We start from the raw sequence: 22,608 nt of genomic DNA on the forward strand, positions 1-22,608 counted from the left end.
AGGGCATTCACGGCTCAGCTATCACCATCCGACGAGCGCCAAAAAGGAGCTCTCCGTCAGGATTTTTGACGCACAGAAGCATGCCCCAGAATGATCCTTTGCATGACCAGCCCGACAGCTCGATGGATTGAGGCGTCTTGGAATCCGGGTGGCTGCGAGGCGCTTGTCGCGGGCAATGGGTGAGACCGGGACGTGGGGGTGCGACACACACAGACGACGTGCATAGCTAGGTACTACTACACAGTAATGCAGTACGGTCCAGCGAAGGTGGCAGGGAGCTGGGGTCTAACGTTGCTGAACAAGACCTTACTCTGTAAGAGAGCAGCAACCTCCAGAATTGCCCTCTGCTGCTGTTGCCAATGCTGCTGCTGATTCCTCAAAGCCCAGAGCACAAATGGCCCAGACCGACAAACGAAGGAGAGCACCCCGCAACGTCACAAGGAGGAACATGCGCCGCTGCTGTGGACTGTGGACAGGGAGGGGGGGGGGGGGGGGGCGGCCACGGAGAAGTGGGGGATCGGCGCCAGTCGCATCCCGCCGTCGGGGACGGGTCTTGGCTCGGAGCGCACCCCACATCGTGCCCCATCATGCCCATCGTGGAGGTTCTTGATGGTTGCCGTAGCTTACCGGAAAGCCAACGGAGGTGTAACGATGCAATCCGGCGAGTGGGATCTTCGGTTGAAGAATGTGTGCCCTTTCTGTCACCAAATACGGCCGGGTCACTTTGTCATCGGAGGGCGGTTCTGGCGGGAGGGGGCAGAATGCTCATCTTCGTTGGATGCGCTTCTTCATCTACCTGGAGAGCGCAGCAGAGCATAATGGTGGTCATCGAGGGTGCCACCCTCCGCGGGATGGCGGCTGCTTCAGGTGGAAGGGTGCCGCAACACAGCGAAGATCCTGGTGTGAGCTGGTGCGGAGGTGTGCTTGACGGCGCGGGAGCAGATCGCCTCAGCCCTGCGACGGTCGAGCTCATTGGGTGGTGAATGACACCAGACAAGATACCGCAACCTCCCCCAGCGTGATTCTGCTGAGGTCGGGGAGGGAACTTGTCGCATGCATGCATGCATGCCGCTAGTAGACAGTTGCGGCTGTACAAGGTTGGGCATGGTTTCATGGACAGAACGTCGTGGTCGGATCTCGAGCCCGAGGGGCTGGACGCCTCATTTCTTGATGCCGACCACCACCAGGTTCCGGGGGCTCTCGCGATAGTCGAACACGGTCTCGACCCAGCAATCCTGGACGAGGTCGGGATGCTCGCGGAGGAACAGCCACCGGTCTGTCACGATCAGGGATTCGACAACGCAGGCGCTGAACGCCATCAGGCTCCAAACGGCGCTCAGCTCCCGCTTCCGGTGCCGGAACGCCTCCTCGTACCGAGCAATCTCCTCGTCCGTGATGTCGCCTAGCTTCTCCCGGACGACCTGGGCGTATTGGACAAAGTCGGCGTTGGTGGTCAGCTTCGCGATGGCGCCGCGCACGTACTCCCTGAAGGAGGAGTAGCACTTCTTCCTCAGGGACCCAATCACCACCGGGCTGGTGCTCGAGTTGAAGGGCGTTTCCTTGTCGACTTCTTGGCCGTGAAAGATCTTGGAGATGACGCCCCTGTCGAGGAAGATCTTTTGCAGGACGGCGCGGTAGAAGTGCCGAGTGAAAAAGGCGTCGCTCTCCTCGTCGCTCCAGTTCTGCGGCGCTTGGCATGCCATCATGCGGGCCGTGACGTTGAGCCGGATGCCCTCGCCGCCGTACGTCGACAGCCGCTCGCTCATGGGGAAGCCCTGGGGGTCTCGGCGCTCCGACTCTCGGACGACGCGTCCGTTGAGGGGCTGGAGAGTCGGCCGGCTGAAAGGCGGCTTGTACGTCGGAGGGCCCAGCTTCTCCGTCAGGAGGTTGTAGCAGCAGCCGACGATGGCCACGGCTCGGATGCACGGGTTCGAGACCAAGGAGCGGATGCCGTAATGCGACAGGTTCCCGCACGAGTGGATGGAGATGGCCATCATGCTGAGGTCGTCTTGCCGGGTTCGGCCCTCGTGGCCGCGCAGCTGAGAAATTACCGGCGTGAGATCGGCGTGCTCGAGACGCCCGACAACGTACTCGATGCTGCCCTTCCCTTCCTCGACAACGTACGTGGTCTCCAGCTCCTTCCGAGGCCGCAGGTCGATGGTGGCGATGTCCTCGTCGGAGAAGCCGAGCTCCTTGGCCGCCTTCTTCAGAGCCTCCTCGTCGTTGTGCAGAGACGGGTCCACGGCCTCGAGGATCTGGTGGAACATCTTCTTGTTCCGCACGCGCTTCGCCCCTTCGGCCAGGCCGGACAGGATGTCTAGGTTCTTGGCGCCCATCATGTTGGCCTCTTTGCTCTCAACGCCCACGATGTGCTTGTTGTACGGGGGGCTGGCCAGGGTCCTCCCCAGGTAGTTTTGCCCGCTCCCAAAGTCGACAAAGTGGGTAAACGCGACGCCCGTGGCCCGGGCGATGTCCTCGGCGAGCCGGTCGATGTATCCCGCAAAGTGGGTCACCTCGTGGACCTTTTTGGTCTTCATGCCGAGCGCCACATGGCGCGGCAGAACCGGCAGCCTCGGCCGGCTCGGACAAAACGAGCGACGGAGAGAAAACCTCCTGATGTCCTTGACGTACCGGAGGAGCGACTCGGGGGGCGGGCACGGTCCGGCGGCTGCCGAGGCCAGGTCATCGCGCATCAGGAAGTCCAGGAACGCCATGGGCTCCGTCTTCAAGAGAAATTCCTGCCATTCTGTCGGGACCGCGGCGACGAACAGCCCGGGCTCCGTGGTGAAGAAATCCAGAATGTGAACGCCGCCGCAGAGGAAGCGAAACAAATCCGACTCGGCCGCAAAGAAAAGCAGCTGGTCCACGTAATCCTCCACCGACGAGAACTCGTCCGAGTAGGGCAATGGCCGTTCCGGCCGCGTCTCCAAGGGGCTCATGTCTCGCGGCTTGTCATGGTTTGGCTCCCGTGCCCTAGTGTGTGTGTTGTGTTGGATGCGTGAGCGGTTGAGATTGTCTCATGAGAAGAGAGGCATTTGGTACGAGCGAAATGCGGCCAGGTGGCGGGCAGCTGGGACCCGCCCGGCAAGCGCCGTTATCGGGCCTTATCGCAAACCCGTTTTCTCTTGGCCAAGCCGCTCGAGCGCGGGCGATGGATCGATTGGATTTGATGTCGGCGTCCGTTTGATCGCAGCGACTGTCCATGAAAGCCGGCCTCGAGGCGATCCCTGGCTGAGGAGTTCAGCCACAACCGACACACGATGGTAGTACGTGCCGCCCCCCCTCGCATGTTGCTGCGTTGTTGACCGCTGCTAACCCGGCCACCAGGCGATCATCTTTGGCGTCAGCTTCCACGAGCAGAAACTCGTCAAGGTTCGCCCGCCCTCGATGCACCCTCCCCTGCTGCGCTTGCTATGAAAGATGGTATTCACCTCGTCCCCGCAGAAAGCCCTCGAGTCCTTCTACGGGCTCGGGCCGCAGACGTCGGCGCGCATCCTGGCCAAGCACTGCATCCATCCCCGCACCAAGATCGGCAGCCTGCCGCCCAAGACCATCACGGCCCTGACCGCCGAGCTGTCGACCATGACCATCGAGAACGACGCGAGGAGGCTCGTCCAGGAGAACATCAAGCGGCTCCGTGACATGGGCACGTACCGCGGCAGGCGGCACGCCATGGGCCTCCCGGTGCGCGGCCAGCGGACAAAGAACCAGATCGAGACGGCCAAGAAGCTCAACAGGGTAGAACGGATAGCCTAAGGAGGGAGGGGGAAGAGAAGGCGTTGGCGAACAGGAGAGAAGGCGTCTGCGACTGGGACCCGCCATGGGGCGCACCAGGGTGTATTTATCTGTACAATCCGGGACATAGATACAGGGCGAAACAAAGAAACCGCCTGCCGTTCCTGACGATATACCCTCTCGCCCTCGGGTCTTCCCGGTCCCTCCCTATACCCGGTACTACCCTACTCGCTCAGCGCTCCGAGGCCCGTCCTTGGCCCATGGGACTCGGCCGAGGGCAACGGAGGGAGGTCATCCTCGAGGGGCGGCTCCCCGGCGCGCTGCATCTCCCGCGCAACCGCCTCGACCTCCTTCCACACCCGCAGCAGGTTCCCTCCCACCACCTTGGCCGCATCCTCGTCGCTCACGCCCTGCCGCAGCAGCTCCGCCACGAGGTCCGGGAACTTGGAGACGTCCTCCAGGCCCCTTGGCGTTGTCTCGATGCCGTCAAAGTCGCTCCCGAGCCCGACGTGCTCGTACCCGATCCTGTCGCCGATGTGCATGATGTGCCGGACCACCTGCTGCAGCGTCGCGTTGGCGGGGTAAAACGCGGGCAGCCCGTCTTCCCTGCCGGGGGCCGCGACGCAGGAGATGAACTCGGGGTTGAAGTTGACCATGACCAGGCCCTGCCTCTCGGCCACCGCGTCCAGCACCTCGTCCGGGACGTTCCTCGGGTGCGGGCACACCGCGTACGCGCTCGAGTGGCTGAAGATGACGGGCGCCCGGCTGCCCTCCCAGGGCTCGTCCTGGGTCCCGTCCACCGCCTTCCCCGCGCCGAGAACGTCCAGCATGGTCTCGACGCTCGTGTGCGACAAATCCACCATCATCCCCAGCCGGTTCATCTCGCGCACGAGCCGGCGGCCGGCGGGGCTCACGCCGCGCCAGACGGGCGGCGCCCGCCGCAGCGGCCGCTCCCAGAGCGCGGCGTCGGCGAAGCGGTTGCCGCAGTTGTGGGTGAGCGTGGCGTAGCGGACGCCGAGGGCGTGGAACTGGCGCAGGACGGCGGGCGAGTTGCCGATCTGGTGAAGGCCTTCGATGCCGAGCGGGGAGATGAGCTGGCGCTGGTGGTGGTGGAAGTTGTGGAGGGCCTCGTCGGCGGCGAGGGTGGGCGGGGAGAAGAGGGAGGGGTAAGAGGCGCGGAGGCGGGCGAGGAGGTCGATCTGCTGAAAGGTAGACCGGACGCCTGTGGGGGCAGGTAGCGGTTAGACCCCGGGAGAGAACGGGGGAGGGTGGAGGGTGTGGGAGAGGGTCGGCATGTCTTTACCGGAGTGGTAGTTCTCGTCCGAGTAATCCGTTCCGTTCTCCGGGCAGGGCCAGAAGACGCTCCAAAAGGCGCCGCCGCTCAGGCCGGCCCTGAGGCGGGGGATGTCGACATGGCCGAGCAAGCCTCCTTGGGCAAAGGGCTTGCTGAAGGATTCGTTGTGGATGTGGTTGTTATAATACGCGCGGATGAAAATGGCCAGATCGTTGTGCCCATCTGTCGGGGTCGGTTAGCAGGACATGGCGTCGTAGGAATCGAGGAACCACCCATGGTGTATTGACTTAGTACCAATTAAAGGGGTGTGGCTCAAGATGCGTTTGGCCCGCTCCTCGAGGCTTCTCGGACGATTTGGTCCAACATGGCGGCCGGCACACGCTGGAGAAGCGAACCACCGGACACAGGCAACGAACATGAGCAGGGGAATCAGCAAGGACCAAGCCATGATGGCTGGGCGGGCAGGTCGGCGACTCGCTCGGGCTTCGTCACGCTCGAGACCGCCTTTTTGGCCCTCTCCTCGACCTCGCATCGAGGCCGCCGCCTCAAGGAGCGATGGGGTGGTTTTCATGAGAGTCAAAGATTCGAGGCAATGCTTGACAGAATTTCCCTCTATTACGTGCTTGGAAAGAAGCAAGCCGGCCTGGTCCTGGAGGGCGTTGATGGATGAAGATGGGGTACGCGTAGCCTATGAAGGGTTGGGATGCAGCGTATGTACGTACTATGTACACATCGGTGAATGGTATCAGTCCTGGCGTAACTGGTAGGTATCAGGGGTCTGGTACCATCGTTACAGCCCACTTGCCTTCCTGGGCCTGGGGCGCTGCCCATGTTTCGTTGCGACAGGGCACAAGCAGCACACTATTACGGCGTACGCAGTACATACATACAAGCAACTAGGTACCTCCGTCTGTTGTTGATCGTTAATCAAGAGCCTCCAACCCTGCCTACCTAGGTACCTGAGGTAAGGAGTGCCAACATGAAAGTCGGTACCTATAATAGTAGATGAAGCCATGATTGGCATGTTGATATGTTTCACGGCAGCTTCCCACGCCGCCCCCCCTGACGGTCCAGCCATTCGGTATGAACAAACCAACTCACTCAGGCCGCTGCCGTTGCACTGTGCCGTGCTAATGCTCTCTCCCGTCTGGCCGTGCTTGTGGGCCTCTCTGGCTTGACGTAATGACGGTACCGCCGCCCTGGTAATTTATTCGTGACAGCCCCTCCGAGACAGAGAGAGAACCGAATTCACCGTTACGTCATGTTTCACCTCCCACATGGCCTGGGGGGTTCAGCCCGTCAAGATCCTTTCGGCCGAACGCACGTTGGCCGGGCCCGTTGAAGAATACTGAGCAGCCGGTCAAAGAAGCCAACGCAAAACTTGGGAGTGAATCTCGCTCGTGTCCTCCCAGGTCGAAGCCGAGGAGACAGACGGACGGAGCCGTCAAGGCCGCCTTTTCCAGCTGGCGGTGCATCCAACCCCCACCCCGCGTTGCAAGCGTCAGCGTACCCACGAAACGGTACGAAGCCCATGCGCCAAGGCGGGACGGTGAGCGAGGCCCGGCCGGAGCGATGGCGCCCCGGAAAATCCATTCCCAGGGATCCACGGCCAAAGCTGACGGCGCATGCATGGGGAGGCGAGGAAGGCGAAGGGGCTGATGGGCCGCCGAGAGGCACGCGAGGCACCAGAGATACGAGAGGCCCAGGGCAGGCGCCTCAGCCCAAACGGCGCCCAATCCCTGAGCGGTGCATTAGACTGACATCTTCAGCCACGAACCGAGCGCAGGGGACCGGACCACGCCTCGCTTTGTCATCCTTCAAAGCTCGGCCTCCTGGCTCCGTTTGCGCCCTGCATTGTATCAATCCTTTGTTCGCTCCCATCGACTGTTTCACCTGCTTTCCCTTCGCTCAAGCAGCGGTTCTGCACCGTACCGTACGGTACAGCATCTGCATCACGCATCGCTCGGCGCCGAGGCCTCCGACTCGATCCAGCGCCCTCGACTTGTTCCCGCTTTGCTCAACTCGCTAACCAGGCTCGACTTCACCACCAACGCCCCGCGAGGGCCAAGATCCAACTTCAGCCTCAGCCTCAAACCCCCCCAACTCCTCCTCTTCGCGACAGCCCCAGTCTTAACCGCCATTGCATTTCCAACTGCACCGCATCCGGCGCTGCTCAGAGACTTTGACGAGAGCCACTCTCTGATCGCATCGGATCGCTTCTTGACGCCCGCTGTCGCATCAAAAAAGAAGGAAAAAAAACAGGACAAGAACAAAAAAGGTCAATGTCAACGACGCAGCGCCCGGCCGGCACCCTCCCACCGCCCAAGATGCCGACCTTCGCAGACTCTTTCTGGTCCAACGACTACGCCGCAGGTGAGCCCGTCTTGTAGCCGGCTTCCGGACCCAGCTTCGCGGCAGCGCAACTGACAGCCCCCTCCCCCCCCCTCCTCCAGGACTCGGCGTCCTGTTTGGCAAGCTACAGCAAGGCGTCGTCGAGAACCGCCAAGTCCTGACCATCGCCCGGATGCGCGCCGAAGCCGAGGAGCAATACGGACAACGACTCGCCGAGATCGCCCCCGCGGTAGACAAGATCCAAGGAGGGTTCGGCCGCGACGATGGAGCCAGCGTGCGGAAAGCCTACGAAGGCGTGCGCACCGAGATGGAAGACGCCGCCAAGAACCACAAAAAGATCGCCCAAAACATCCGCGACCTGGTGGTGAATCCCTTCTCGCGCTGGTGCGACGCCCACGAGGCCCGCATCCAGGACTCGTACGAGGAGCTCCAGACCCGCGTCAAGGCCCACGACCGCCAGCTCGAAGCCGTCAAGAAGCTCCGGAGCAACTACTTCAACAAGTGCCGCCTCGTCGAAGACCTCGAAGAGGAGAACAAGCTCGCCTTCCAGGACCCCGACGGCAGCCCGTCGCAGCGCCAAAACATCCCCGAGATCAAGGTGGAGCAGGAGGCGGCCGAGGAGGAGGAGCCGCTCGAGATCGGCGACACGCTGTACGCCCCGGAGGAGGTCAAGAAGATGCTCTCGCAAATGCTCGCAACCATCCAGATGGGCGAGCACAAGGTCCCCATCCTCGGCACCTACCAGAACACCTCGGCCGGCTGCGACATCGTCGAGTTCATCCAGCAGCACATGGGCAGCACGAGCGTGAGCCAGGCCGAGCGCATCGGCCAGGACCTCGTCACCCACGGCTTCTTGCGCCTCGTCGGCAACGTCGGCAACACGTTCGCCAACAGCTCCAAGCTCTTCTACCAGTGGCGGCCCAAGGCCTTCGAAACGGCCGGCGTCCCCGACAAGAAGGCCCTCGGGCGCACCTTTTCGATCCCCGTGGGCGGCTCCGACGGCTCCGACTCCCCCGTCGTCGGCACCGTCACCGAGTACCTCGCCCGGTGGGACGTCCTCAACACGTCGCGGCCCAACGAGACCCCCGCCGAGCGCCTGCGCCGCGAGGCCCGGGAAGCCGACGACCGCTACAAGGCGGGCGTCCAGAAGCTGGACGAGCTGCGCTGCGACCTGGAGGAGGCCATCTTTGCGCACCTCAAGTTCCTCGAGCGCTGCGAGCTGGACCGGCTCAAGGCCATCAAGACGGTCATCCTCGACTTCTCCGGGACCATCAGCAACGTGATCCCCAGCCTGCAGTCCACCGTCGACAAGATGATGCTCTACCAGGAGACGGTGCAGCCGCTCGGCGACCTGCGCTACCTCCTCGAGAACTACCGCACCGGCAGCTTCGCGCCAAAGGTGGTGACGTACGAGAACTACTACAACAAGGTGGACGATCAGACCTTTGGCGTCGACCTCGAGGCCCGCGCCCGCGCCGACCGGAAGCGCGTCCCCATCATCATCACGACGCTCCTGACGTATCTGGATCACCACTACCCCGACCTCGAGGGCGACGAGGCCCGGAGGGGCGTGTGGCTGGTCGACGTCCCGCTCTCGCAAACCCACAAGCTGCGTGCCAAGGTCAACAACGGGAAGCCGCCGGCCCTCGAGGCCTTTGCCGAGTTTGACATCCCCACCGTTGCGAGCTTGCTCAAGCTGTACCTGCTCGAGCTTCCAGGTATGCGGGGGCCATCGGCTTCCCCCCCCTCCCCCTTCGCCCGAAGCTTGCGCTTGATGGAATATCGGCCCTTGCTAACGCTCCTCCCAGACTCGCTCGTATCGTCGCACGTCTACGAAATCATCCGCACCATCTACACCACCCCGGCCACGGGCGAAGGCGACGCCGCGCGCATCCCTGCCCTTCAACAAACGCTCTCCCAGCTGCGCCTCACCAACATTGCCACGCTCGACGCCTGCATGAACCACTTCACGCGCCTGATCGATCTCACGTCGGCCGACGAGGAGTACATCGCCAAGCTGGCGGCAACGCTGGCCCCTTGCATCCTACGCCCCCGCACCGAAACCTCGCTCACCATGGAGGAAAAGCACGCCTACCGCCTCGTGCGCGACCTCTTCGCCCACAAGGACGCCATCTTTGACGAGCTCAAGCGCCTGTCCACCATGAACTCGTCGGGCTCCGTCAAGGGCCCGCAGAACCGGCCCCGCGCCATCTCCACCGACGAAAGCAACCGCAAGGCCCACATGGAGGAGCGCAACCGCGCCCTCATCGAGAAGGCCAGCGGCAGCCGCAGCCGCGCCACCTCGCCCGCCCCCAGCCCGCGCGCCTCCACCCACCGCCGCGACCGAAGCGTCGGCGGGCCCGAGACCCGCTTCCCCATCGCCACGCCCGCCGGCGTCTCCAGCCCGACCAGCAAGCGTCAGAGCTTCGGCCCCGCCCTGGTCCCCAAGCGCGCCAGCCTCGAAGTTCCCGCCGACGCGGACGCGGCGGGAGCGGGCGGCCTGAGCCATCCCTCGGACGGCAACTTTATCATGAACGGCATCCCCGCCATGACCGCTGCCGCGGCGGACCCGCAGCTCGCCAAGGTAGCAGGTGACCAAGACGGCAGGGTCGAGAAGCGCAACAGCCTCGGACGGAGCGGTGCCCGGTTCTCGTCGGGGAGGAGGGTGACGCCGGTCGTCGCGAGGGCAGGAACGCAGACCCCGCCGCACCATCAGCATTCGGGAAGCATCTCTCAGGATCAGCAGCAGCAGCAGCAGCAGCAGCAACAGCAGCAGCCACCGCATGTGCAGCACGGAGTTACGCTGGTGGATGCTCCTATGGATTATTAGCGATGGTCTTGTTGCGAGTTTTTGGTATGGAGTCGGTCGTGCTGTCGTTGTTGTTGTTGTTGGAGTAGTTGCTGCTGCGCGGGCGGGTGATTGATACCTCTTAGGAATGAATGAACAAACACAAATCTTTGGCTACTGTTTTGTCAACATGGCACAGCGATCCTGAATGTCTCGTTGGGACCGTATGATGATGCGGATGTGAAGGTATGATGGGTTTGAAGGCGGCTCGGGTCTCGATGAGAGACAAGGAGCCGCCGAAGAAAAAAAGGCAGGCAGGACAAGTCCGTCATGAGTCTCGTACCGACACAGAGACAGAGGCTGGGAGATGGAAGTACAGAAGTGACTGGAGCGGTTGGAATCACGGAGGTTTCCTCGACTTCCTTTTTTTAAGCATCTATGCTGGTCAAGCAATTGTCATGTACGGTTTGGCACTCTGCCTAACTCTCCACCATCCCTATTCGAGGACCTCGGGAGGATACCATTGCTTTTGGAATGGTTTCTGACTCTGCACGGACGGTTCTTTTCTCTCTCTCTCTCTCTCTCTCTCTCTCTCTCTCCCCCCATGCGTCTAGGTATAGACAACCCAGTGCTCATGGGATTCCATCTTTGGGACGTCTGTGCCTGCGCCGAGGGCATGTCGGGAAACATGAGACGGAGACATGGGCTCATGAAAGGCATGCCGACCACTCCTTTTCAGCACGGCTCGCCAGTTAGGTACCTCATCCTCCGGCATTCGGTCTGGGCTTGGGCACATACTTGGTTTCTCTTTACTTTTTTCCAACGTCCACTCGCCTGTCCATTCAAGGAGATGCGCCATCATCCAGCACCGGCATCGCGAGATGCGATAACGACGGAGGCGAGCAAGACGGCCCTTGATACCAAACCCCCCCTCGTCCTCCAGCGCTTTCACCGCTTCGCGAAGCCTCGGTTCCACTGCTTCCTGGATGCGGGACGGCTTTGATTCCCTCCCCAGCGCGCCTCCTTCTCTCTACGGTAGAGCCCATCCCGAGGGAGACACCGAGCGCAATCAACGCCTGGAGCATAGCCACGATCCAAAGACCGGCCCGGTCGGGGATTCGACGTGAGTGCTTCGAGCTCACCGTCCCCCCTCCCTACCCTACCCTAACCCCCCCCCCCCCCCCCCCGCGGCGGCGCGGCGTGGGCGCGATCAGCAATGGTGGCATGATGCAGGATGATGGTCCAAGGTTCCCGGGAGAACACCCCTTCTCACCAGGTCAACCCGTCCTCTCCTCTCCTCACATGGCACGTGGGCCGAGGGAGGGAAGCCATGTTGCAACTAGGCATGTTGATATAGATGTATATTTTTGTCTTCTCTGGCTGGCTTGAGGGGGAGGGGGGTGGAGGGGGGAACCCGACCCTTTGGAGTCCCAAGACTGCAGCAGCAGCTCAGAAGGGCAACCATGGAAACGGCGGGATATGAATCGCCCTCCTTTTCAGCGCCTCTCGTGAGCCTTCCCTCTTCTCTCTCGTCATCAACAAAGATCTTGGAGAACCAGGTGAGGAGGTGGGGGGGAAGAAAAGACAGATAGCCCGCTGTGAGAGGTCAGATGTTGTCCGTGTGTGTGTGTGTGTGTGTATGTGTATGTGCACGCGCACGAGGCTATCGGGCTGGTTTTGTGCGCAATGCGTTTGCGTGGGATGAGGTTATCCACCCCACCCCCCCCCCCCCCCCCTTCCCCCAAACAGATAGGCAAAGCTGGAGGGAAGGCAATCTATCATGACCTTGCTAGGCTGCTGAGAGGGTATCCTGTCATTATCTATTCTCCCTTCGTTGGTATTTGGGGGCCCAACGGGGCAACGCAGCACTGCAGTGATGGACGACGGCACGCATGATATGATATGATATGACATGACATGACAGGACATGACCATGGCATGCCACAACCAAGACAACAAATGCACTTGCACAAGAAGCACTGGCGGGGAACTTGTGCTGCTGATATGTACAACGTATTTTGTGTTTTTTTTCCGGTCGCTGTTGCGCTCCTTACAAGGCACAGAAAGGAATCGGGCTAAGACACGGGCGGAAATTGCGCCCGCAGGTGTCATCGGGAATTATTATTTTTTTTTTTTTTTTTTTTTTTTGGTTTGTTTGTTTGGATGCTACTATTCATAGGCGGGCTGGGCTGGCCTTTGGGCGGTTCGGGTGAACACTGGACGTTCAGCAGCCGATGCAGTACCAGACGCGCCCAGGTAGCATCTACCGCCTTCTCTCCCGGCATGGAACCCCCCCTCCCCCCCCTGAAGCCATGTCTCGCTGACTGCCGGCGTCCATCCCAGCGCACGGGAGGTACAGCGCTTGGTTGTGTTGTGTCTTTGTGGCACAGCAGCGCCGCGTATGCAGTACAATCGTCCTCGCGGATCCGGCCGCTTCAGGAGGACAGAAGGGAAAGAAAAACAACAAGGAAAAAAAAAAGGGAAAAAGAAAAAATAGAAAAAAAGAAAAAAAAAGAAACACTTCTGCTAGGCTGAGCTCGCTGATGATGATACGGCAACGCCGCTCGGTTTCAAGGTTTCAGCAAAGGGCTAGCAGCGTGATTCGAGATGCACACCGTACTTGTTGATAGCTAGCTGTACCTATAGCAGGCACGTCGGCAAGGAGGCTGTGGTGGTTGTCTCGGAGAATACTACAAGCGCCAGGGCTCTGCCCCCCCCCCCCCCCCCCCCGACGAGTACCGAGATTCGGGATCCGGCCTTCCACACGCTGAAAACTCAGGTCCTGTGTAAAAGAGGCGACAAGCCGGGAGAAAGCAAGCTTGTCCAAGTTCTATCCCTGAGAACGGGGCCGAGGTATTTCGTACAGCACACGCCGCGTGCTTCGTATTTTGACAGCGCCGCACTCGATGGGATATACTGCGTAGGATGAGGTCGCAAGTCCCCACCGGGCCTGGGTACGGGACTACGTACTGCGCATGTCTGGGTTTCAATGGCGGGCTTGGGAGGTTGGCAGCGCCGATCTCTTCCCACCCTTTGGCTTTTTCGTGCTGGTGGTTGGTCGTCAAGCCGGTCCATGACAGTCCCGAGCCAGCCAACCAGCATCTCGGGAACGGGCTTGGAGGGGGTGAGATCGACATGATCTGCCGTCCAACGTGGCGAAGATACAGGTGCATGGCGTTCTGCCAGGCTTTTTTTTTTTTTTTTCTGTTCTTCATTCTCTTGAGGAACGCGTCGTGCGAACCGCTTGGTTCGTACCCCGTACGAAGCACTACTGCGTAAGATGGGGCGCAACACGCGTGTTGATGGGGCGATGCGATGGAGACGGCCCCACGTCTTGGGGCTGGGCGGAGGAGCTGGGAGCCTGACATGTTACGGCTCCATTTTGCTCGACGTAGTTATTCCGTGGGCAGGGCGCTTCGATTCCGCCATCTGTACGGGGTACTGGGCGGGTCCTCCATTACGTATGAGCCTAGGTAAAGAGCACCGCATAGGTAGGTATGTAGGTATGTACTGTGTATGTTTTGCGCGCCGATGCTGACGCTGAGAGCCGTGTGCGCACACAGCACACAGCACGGCGCTCTACACAGTAATCAATCACATGGTGCCCTGCCCTGGTTTCCCCTCTGCATGCCAGCGCACACAGCACACAGCACACAGCACACAGCACACGGCCCGCCCGCCCTCTGCGATCCGAAAACGCACACTCTCCTCTCTTCGTCAGTGCGTCCCCGTCCGACCCGTTCGGCCTGTTTGGACGACCGTCGGGTCCGTCCCGCGCATCAAGGCATAGGAAGGGCGGATTCGACCCGACGGCTTGAACGATAGAGGGAGCGTGAAGTATAGTACAGACAAGAGAGCTCGGACACCTCGCCAACAACGCGCATGCCCTCTCGCAACCCTCTAACGTGACCGCACACCACATCTTGTTCAAGCTCCAGGGCCCTGGTCTTCGGAGATGGTTTCTTCGGTGACAAAAGCGGTCTAGCGCGTGAAGGCCGTGCCAAGACGCGGGGTGAGGAGCCATGCACGATCCCACAATCGGGACCCTACCGTTCCATACTAGGTAGTATAACTACATAGTATGTATACATACTGCGTACACAGTACTCAGTACACCCTACGCTCTTGCGGCGCGTCCACCCCTCGCAACGGTTCGGAAACATCCGTGGGGGAGGGTGTTGCTGTTCTGTCGGTCATCCTCGCATGGAACTACCGTCCTGAGTCCATGGCTTCACGAGAGCATGATGACGATGACGCGTGAGCAAGCTTTCGATTAGGTCCAGGTCAGCCCCTCCCCCCTCGAGAGAAACGATGGGGAGGGCAGTTCATTTCGAGGCAACCTGACCCCCCCCCTCCCCCCATCCGCTCTCTGTTGCGCTCGCTCGCGGCGGGAGCGGCATTCTCCGTCTTTCCGTAGCCGTAGCAAAGCAAGCGATGCAAGAGGTGGACGGACTTTTTTTTTTTTTTGTGTGTGTGTGTGATAGCGCAAGTCGGCTTCGGCGCATGATGCAGAGTTCCCGCACACGATACACAAATCCACGGCGCAGCTGCAGCCGTTCGTGGCTGTCTCATTTCTCGTCCCGGCACCGCCCCCCCCCCCCCCCCCCTCTTCCTGGACAAAACGTCCGGCGGCGCTCTGCTCTGGGTGGTTGGCTTCTCCAAGGCGGTCCGGCGCTCAGGCACGGGGGAAGGGGAGAGGCGCTGGGGTTGGCATGTTGGTCCGAAGCGTGACCATGCTTACCTTACCAGAGGGATGGTATAGGCATGACAGGAGCTGATGGGCAAATGAAGCCTCCGCTGGGTTCGGACATGGTGTCAAGTCAGGTCGTCTGCTTGTGTGTGTGTGAGTGAGTGTGTGTGTGCAGGCGACCGAGGCTTTTCTGTCCAAGCACCGCGCAGAGAAACCGCCAAGAGGCAGGGCCAGGGTCCCACGGTTGCAGAAGCCAAGACGGCTTCTGGTGAGGCGGCTGGCGGAAAATGGAAAAAGGGCCGTTTAGGCTTCAGCCACATCCGAGCAGGGCGCCCTCTGATTGGCCCCAACGCAGGCCCACCCGATCGAGCATCGAGCTTAGCCAATCAGAGATGCACGTCATCGGCTGGCGCCCGAACTGGGGATAGGTCCGGTTGCAGCGCCAAATTGGGCGGGAAGCAAGCCATTCAGCAGAACCGTGCCATGGTGGGAGCACGAGAGCACAGGCGATACGCAGTAACTACTGTGTATAGTACTCTTCTGTCAGCAAGAATCGCTGACACAAATCTGTCCCAATAAGAAAGGCTTGCGCTAGCAAAGTTGACACACGTCCGCCGGTCGAGTCCAATTGCGACCCCAACATGGACCTATGTGCTGTGTGTAAGGCATGTATTCTATGTAGGCTTGTGAGTCGCAAAAGGGGTTTTGTTTGCTTGGCTCATGCTTTCACATTCACCATCAGAAACCTTGGACCGGCTGCCACCCCCTGAATCATGTCGCCATCACCGATATCTACATACTGCATACGCAGCTGAAGATACCCATTCGTTATTACAGTAGTTCCTAGGCTTGGCCGACGAATGATCTTCCCCCTATGCGCATTGGCGCCCTGCTACACTAGTACTTTACTCCCTCGCCCTCGCTCTCGCAGTGTCAATTGGCATGTGAAAAAAAAAACAAAGGCGGCCATGTTGCGTTTGGGGTCGTGGTGGGATTGGCGTCAGTTTACTAAGCGAGCTTCGAGAGCCAGGGTTAGCGGCCGTTTCGGACGGACAGCTTCGAGATAAGTGCCCTCGCCCGGGGGGGGCATGAACATCTTGGCTTCCTGGTGGCGTTTCTAGCGCGGCCGCGGCGTGTCTGGAAGGGGGGTTCTGCAAACGCCCCGATTGCTGTTTTGGCACGCATGCGCCGATGCGAAAGAACACAAGAAACCCGGGTACCTGGTCTTCCCGAGGCTAGGTTTCCACGCTACGCTAGCTGGCGCTCATCGCTTCAGGCGACCGAACCCGAACCTAGGTACGCCGGCAGGATGGCTTTGTTTTGTTTCCCATCACCGGCAGTACCACCGCCACCACCCCGGAAGCGATAGCCATCAGGCCCTTCATGCTGGCCCTTCCCTCCCGGGTTCCTTACCTCTTGTGGTGGATCAGAGATATCGTCATCTGGAACCCCCGACAGACCAAACACGCTGGTGGAGTCCAAGGGGTCCCTCATGGCGCCGGAGCCTGCAACGTTCCCTTGCACCGCCCGTGGGGCATGCTTGTTCTTGTTCCATCGCGGTTGACGGACGTCGGCTTGTTGAGACGCTCCATCCACCGTCACCGCCAGAAGCCCTCGCAGCTTGTTCCTTGCAAGAGCAAGACAGCTGGGCTCAATGATAGGGCGGACAATGCCGGAGACGCGGCGCCTCCGGTGGGGCCCCCCGGTTGGCCTCCGTGGACCTGAGGGAGCTCTCCTCTGCGTCTTTCTTGTGTCGTCTTCCCATAACGAAGACGATATACTACTACACGGACAAACCGCTGCTACTATAGTTGTTTGACCCAAGTATCTTATCACGGGGTGGGGCGGGCTAAGTTTGATGACCCGGCGACCGGAACATGAAGAAGCCTCGGCGCTGTTGCAATCATGAGCCATGCGCTTAGGCGAGAAAGGACACTGGTTCATAGAGAGCGCAAAATAAGCTCAACCTCCCACAAGCCGGGGGGGAAAGGGAACGTGTCGCCGGCTTGAAAACCGTCTGCAAGTTTTGCATTTTGGAGGTTGAGATGAAGGGGAAGAAAAGGACATGATAAGAAAAAGAAAGAAAGAAAAAAAAGAACAAAACGTAGAAATGGCCAAAGAGAGTTACGCAGTAGTTGGTTGGCCACCCGACGATCGCGCCATTCGTGTTCCTTTCGTGTTCCCTCAACGTTCGTCTCAGGTGCTCATGATGATGGGACCAGCGAACTGGTTACCACCACCGCCACGACGACGACGGCCGCTCCCACCGACGCTGGAGAACTTTTGGCCGCGGCTTACTACGCAACGCCCGAGGCACAACCACCATACATACACCACCAACCACCACAAACCCATCGCCGATCAACATGGGACTTTGGATAGAGGGCGAGAGGCTTGCCACGTTTCGGTCGTTCCCGCCGAACTCAAACAGGAGGCAATTGAGACCCCCCGAGCCTTGCTAAGCCTTGCTGTGTTCCAAACCCACGGGCATCTCCGTGTCAACATGCTTTGCATCTGTCCGTCAAAGCGTCCCCCGGACCAGACGGTGGGCACACGACCTCGACACGCGAGGCTTTCGAGGCCTTGACGGCCGTCGCCAGGGCGATTCGCCATCGATTGCGCTTGGTTTCTCATCTCGCGTGCGTGCGATCTTGTTGTCGATTAGAGACCCTGGTTTCCACCCACTTCGGGCGCCAGCCCAGCTTTGGCTTAAGTGCCCGGTGTGGCTTCGGGAGGGAGGCGTGAGACCGCTTAGAGGAGCGGGTCCTTGGTGTCTTGACCACCCCCCTGGTCATTTTGGACGCCCGCCCCCCGATGCCACCCCGTTGCACCACTCACAGGGCTGTTCTGGGGGGGGGGGGGAGGATGGGTGTACCCTAGGGTACCTCGCTACGTGCAGAAGACGAAGGGGAGGCAGAGGGGGTTCCTCGGGAAAAGTTGCGCCGGACTAGGAACAGGGCATGGAAATCGAAGCCAAACCGTTGGCGTCCCCCCCCCCCTCCCCCCTCCCCCGGCTTCATTAAACATGAACTTGACACGCTCGCTGGGCCTTTTGGTGCTATATGTACATGTCCCTTCGCCCCCGCCGCTCCCATCACACAACCCATACATACATACATACTTGGACATACGCATACGCACACGTATTACTCCGTCTTTCTCTCTGTCTCTCTCTCTCTCTCTTACCCGTCATTTGTATGCTCTGCCGCCTTCCTGCCTAGCCTACCCGCTCACCCTTTACCTGCTGCGCCATATCGACGACTCGACAACTCTGCATGACTCGCTCTTGACCTAACGCCTCCCGGTTAGCCACCGGATCGTTTTTCCCTGGGACCGTCACGCCGAACCCGAGTCACCGTTGACGAATCTCACCACACCACCCGACGACCCGACTTCTGCCATGACGCCGCCGACCAGCTCTCCAGCGGTGGCCGCGGTGGCCGCGGCGGCCAAGGATGCCGCCTCGGCGAGGAAGAGGAGGAGAAGGGCCCCCGCCGGAGGCGCGGCCGATGACTGCTTCACCTGCGCCAAGAGGAACGTGAAGTGCGACCGGAGGAGGCCTTACTGCTCGCAGTGCTTGGAGATCGGCAACGAGTGCTCGGGCTACAAAACCCAGCTGACCTGGGGCGTGGGCGTGGCCAGCCGCGGCAAGCTGCGCGGCCTTTCTCTGCCCATCGCCAAGGCGCCGCCCGTGAACCCTCCCAAGATGGCCGGCATCACCAAGACGTCGGCCCCGGCCAAGAGCCGGACCCCGAACCTCGCTCCTCCCGTCCAGCCCCTGCAGCAAGCACAACAACCACAACAACAACAACAACCGGCGCCGCCGGCACCGCAGCAGCAGCAGCAACAGCAGCAGCAGCAGCAGTCCCAGTGGCCAACGGAGCACCCGCAGCGGGCGGTCAAGGAGGAGGTGATGGATACCGTGATGGACATGGGCGTGGGCCACAGGCGGAACCCGCCGGTCCTCCCGCCCGTGTCGATCCCTGCGCCGGCGCCGCCTTTCCACCCCTACGACATGTCGCATCTCTCGCCGACCGAGCCGGTCCCGGCCGGCTGGACGCACATGCCCTTCTCGCCGGCCATGCCCGCTCCCGAGACGACCAGGTTCCCCCCGAGGTCGCTGCACATCCCCGCCACGACGGCGGGGGACATGATGCAGCGCGAGCTCATCCAGACGCCCATCGACACGATGAGCGAGGTCGACTACATGTCTCCGCTGAGCCACTCGTTCCCCCGGGACGACATGCCGCCCTACATCCACAGCCCCGTCGTCTACGAGGGCTTCCCGACGCACGCCTCCCCGATGCCCCCGAGCCCCGTGGCCGCCATGATGATCGAGCAGTCGCGGCCGCGGCCGCCGCCGCCGCCGCCGTGCCCCAGCCTCGTCTACGCGCCGTCCGAGACGTCGTCGAGCCTCCACTCGCACTTCTCGCACGTCGAGAGCCTCGAGGCGCAGCTGAGCCGGAGAATGCCGCACGAGTGCGACGTCCTGAGTAGGTCACACGCGCACGCTCCCCATCCTCCTCCTTCCGCGCCCCGTGCCACAAGATCTAATCCCGCGGCTCAAGTCCCCGGAACGCCCGACCTTGACGCGTACGGCTCGAGCGTCCAGTCGCACGGCACCTTCTGGGCCTCGTCGTCGTCCCACCACGACGAGGAGGACCCGGCCCAGGACAAGAGCCTGGCGCCGTGGACGCCGCAGCCGTTCCCTTCGCAGTCGCCTCCCCCGCCCGTCCTGCAGGTCAGCTCGGATCTCATCGCCAAGATGCCCTTCTTCATGGACTACTACGAGAAGACCATGTGCCCCGGCATGGTCTTCATCGACGGGCCCGCCAACCCCTTCCGCGAGCACATCCTCCGGCTCAGCACCAGCAGCCGGAGCCTGCAGCACGCCATCTGCGCGCTCGCCGCCTGCAACCTGCGCATGAAGCGCAAGCTCAGCCTGGGCCAGCACGGCCCGGACATGGGCGAGCGCCGCCTCGACATGAGCCCCATCGACGGCGGCGCCGCCTCCGACCTGCAGCCGGCCGACCAGTCCCTCGCCGAGGAGTACCAGCACCGGAACCTGGCCGTCCGCCTGCTCAACGAGCAGCTCAACGACGCCGAGAAGTCGACCCACGACTCGGTCCTGGCCACCATCCTCATCCTGTGCCACTACCGCATGGCCGAGTCGGGCGTCGCCAAGTTCCAGACCCAGTTCGCCGGCGTCCGCAAGATCCTCTCCCTCCGCCGCCTGTCGCCGTACCCGCCCTCCCGGGACTCGGCCTGGATGGAGGCCCTCTTTACCTACTTCGACGCCATCTCGGCCAGCGTCAACGACAGGGAGCCCCAGCTGACCGCCTCCTTCTTCGGCGTGCCGCCCGACGCGAACCCGCTGCCCCTCGGCGTCGAGAACCTCGTGGGCTGCGATCGCGACCTGTTCCGGACCGTCAGCAAGCTCGGCCGCCTGAACCTGCTCTCCCAGCACCGGCCCGTGGAGCCCATCCTGGGCGCCGCCCCGCCTTCTTCGCTGTCCCGCGTCGGCGTCCCTTCGGCTCGCACCACGCCCCCGCTCGGCGCTCCGTTCAAGCCCCCTCCGCCCTCCTCCTCTTCTTCTTCCTCCTCCTCCCTCTTCCCGGGCCAGGAGCAACACCACCACCTCCACCCGCACCAGCAACATCAGCATCACAGCCTCTTCGGCGGCGTCCCTCACCCGATCAGCAGCGGCGTTCGGTTCGACGGCCACCCGCACGGCGGGATGGCCGAGGGCGACGACATGATGGGCTCGCACGCCGCTCCTGCTGCCTTTGACGACCCCCGCAGCACGTTCTGGCGCGAGTGGAAGGAGGCCCGCCAGGCCCTGCAGTCCTGGCAGTTTGACGCCGCGCGGGTGCGCGCCTCGCTCATGACGCCGCTGCCTCCGACGTCGTCGTCGCCCTCGTCGCCGCCGACGACGGCCCACTCGATGGGTTCCAGCCCGCTCACGCCCCCGGGCGCCTCCCCCTCGCCGCCGCACATGATGTCTCCCGCCTCCCATCACCCCCACCACCACCACCACCATCACCACCAACAATCCCCGAGCCCCGCCGAGCTCCGCGACCTCGCGTCGCTGTCCGAGGCCTTCCGCTACGCGGCGCTGCTCTACACGGAGCGGCTCGCCAGCCCCAACGTCCCGTCCAACCACAACACGTTCCGCAACCTGGTCAGCCAGGTGGTCTACTACGCGACGAGCCTCGAGGCGGGCAGCGCGGCCGAGAAGTTCCTGCTGTGGCCGCTCTTCGTCGCCGGCAGCGAGTGCGTCAACGAGCTCCAGCAAAACATCGTCCGGTCCAAGTGCAAGGAGATCATGGCGCGCAGCGGCTACATGAACAACATGGCGGCCCTGCAGGTGCTGGAGCGGGTCTGGGCCGGGGAGGAGTCGGCGGCGGCGGCGGCGGCGGCCCGGAACGGGCTGGCTCCCCGCATGATGGCGGCCGGCGGCGCCCACGGCGGCAAGGGAGGGCGGCCGTTCAACTGGGCCAAGTGCATCGGGGGTCCCGGGGTGGATGTGGAGTGGATCATGTTTTGATTTTTTTTTCTTTTTTTTTTTTTTTGATGATGAAGAGAAAGAGAGATGATGACACAAGCAAGGATGATGATGACTACCTATGGAGGATGAAGCAAGATGGAAAGGGGGGAGTATAGGCCAGGGCAGAAAGGCAGGGCAGTGGAACGGGTTGTGAAGAGGGTACGGCGATTTCTTTGTCTTTGATTCCAGGGGAGCATACGAAAGAAAAGGGGAGTTGGATTTTGGGGGTTAGGAAGGGGGTAAAGGTAATTCTCTTTGTCTAACCAGCCGGTTTGTTCCTTTGTTTTGTTTTGTTTGGTTCTTTTTTTTTTTTTTCTCGGTTTGTTTCTGGGAGATCGACTTGGACGTCGCTCCCGCTCTGTACTATACGCGATGGGCATATACACTTTGGAGTCCAAAGGGGGGAGGATGGCGCATTCACGCACGGGCGCAGCGAAAGGGGGGGGGTTCGCATTTCAACACATAACGGTACATTCGCTCTTTGTATCTGTCTACTAGCTACTTTGAGTACCTACCTACAGCAGGGAGATGGAGACGAAAGGGAATGGGAAAGATATAGACCGTGAGAGAGAGAGAGAGAGAGAGAGAGAGAGAGAGAGCGAAAGCAAAATACTCGCAAAGATTGCAAACACCTACCTACCGTACCGTTCTGTCCCCACCTCGGGAGCCCCTCGAATTCCTCGCGCCGACGTCTTGCGTCTGTCGCGTGCCGCGTGCCGCGTACACGGCCAAACCCATCCATCGCTCGCGCGAACAAGAGGAGAGAGCGTCCTGCGTACCTCGGAGTACCGTCCCCATCGACGCCACCCCGAGCTGCAGCAGCGCTAGCGGCCGGCGGCCGTCGGGGGGGGGGGGCGGCAGCATCATCGGCGATCGACCCTCGCTTCTCGAGCTCGTCATCGTCCCTGTCCCGGCGACGGTTGCAGAAGCGTACCTGTCCCCCTCCCAGCGCCTACCCCGACCGAGACACCGAGGTGCAAAGGCTCGGCTGCTCCCCCCAAGACAACGGCCGGGGGGGGGCAAGGCTAGCCCGAGAGGGTATCGTCACGGTAGCAGCGCGAGCGGGTGGCGCGCGCATGGTGGGAGGCGAGGGCGTGCGCGTTGGTGTGTGTGTGTGTGTGTATGGTGTGTGTGTGTGTGTGTATGGTGTGTGTGTGTGTGTGTATGGTGTGTGTGTGTGTGTATGGTGTGTGTGTGTGTGT

General features: G+C 61.5%; 5 protein-coding genes across 5 annotated transcripts; 3 read left to right on the top strand and 2 right to left on the bottom strand.

Moving 5' to 3' along the window:
- Positions 1 to 1,160: 1,160 nt before the first annotated feature.
- VTJ83DRAFT_5830 (uncharacterized protein) lies at positions 1,161 to 2,939 on the bottom strand (the record flags this gene model as incomplete). The annotated part of the gene is made up of 1 exon (XM_071012474.1): positions 1,161 to 2,939. One exon carries the CDS (start codon positions 2,937 to 2,939, stop codon positions 1,161 to 1,163), a length of 1,779 nt encoding a protein of 592 aa, XP_070865205.1.
- Positions 2,940 to 3,260: 321 nt separating this feature from the next.
- VTJ83DRAFT_5831 (mitochondrial 37S ribosomal protein uS13m) lies at positions 3,261 to 3,756 on the top strand (the record flags this gene model as incomplete). Its single annotated transcript, XM_071012475.1, has 3 exons — positions 3,261 to 3,266; positions 3,328 to 3,372; positions 3,445 to 3,756. 3 exons carry the CDS (start codon positions 3,261 to 3,263, stop codon positions 3,754 to 3,756), a joined length of 363 nt encoding a protein of 120 aa, XP_070865206.1.
- A 203-nt stretch (positions 3,757 to 3,959) lies between these two features.
- Positions 3,960 to 5,600, bottom strand: VTJ83DRAFT_5832 (uncharacterized protein; the record flags this gene model as incomplete). The annotated part of the gene is made up of 3 exons (XM_071012476.1): positions 3,960 to 4,957; positions 5,039 to 5,251; positions 5,324 to 5,600. 3 exons carry the CDS (start codon positions 5,598 to 5,600, stop codon positions 3,960 to 3,962), a joined length of 1,488 nt encoding a protein of 495 aa, XP_070865207.1.
- Positions 5,601 to 7,311: 1,711 nt separating this feature from the next.
- Positions 7,312 to 10,211, top strand: VTJ83DRAFT_5833 (uncharacterized protein; the record flags this gene model as incomplete). Its single annotated transcript, XM_071012477.1, has 3 exons — positions 7,312 to 7,402; positions 7,483 to 9,099; positions 9,190 to 10,211. 3 exons carry the CDS (start codon positions 7,312 to 7,314, stop codon positions 10,209 to 10,211), a joined length of 2,730 nt encoding a protein of 909 aa, XP_070865208.1.
- An 8,048-nt stretch (positions 10,212 to 18,259) lies between these two features.
- Positions 18,260 to 21,406, top strand: VTJ83DRAFT_5834 (uncharacterized protein; the record flags this gene model as incomplete). Its single annotated transcript, XM_071012478.1, has 2 exons — positions 18,260 to 19,352; positions 19,428 to 21,406. 2 exons carry the CDS (start codon positions 18,260 to 18,262, stop codon positions 21,404 to 21,406), a joined length of 3,072 nt encoding a protein of 1,023 aa, XP_070865209.1.
- Positions 21,407 to 22,608: the final 1,202 nt, after the last annotated feature.

This window comes from Remersonia thermophila, chromosome 5, assembly GCF_042764415.1.
Source record: "Remersonia thermophila strain ATCC 22073 chromosome 5, whole genome shotgun sequence".
In the NCBI taxonomy this organism is placed as follows: domain Eukaryota; kingdom Fungi; phylum Ascomycota; class Sordariomycetes; order Sordariales; family Chaetomiaceae; genus Remersonia; species Remersonia thermophila.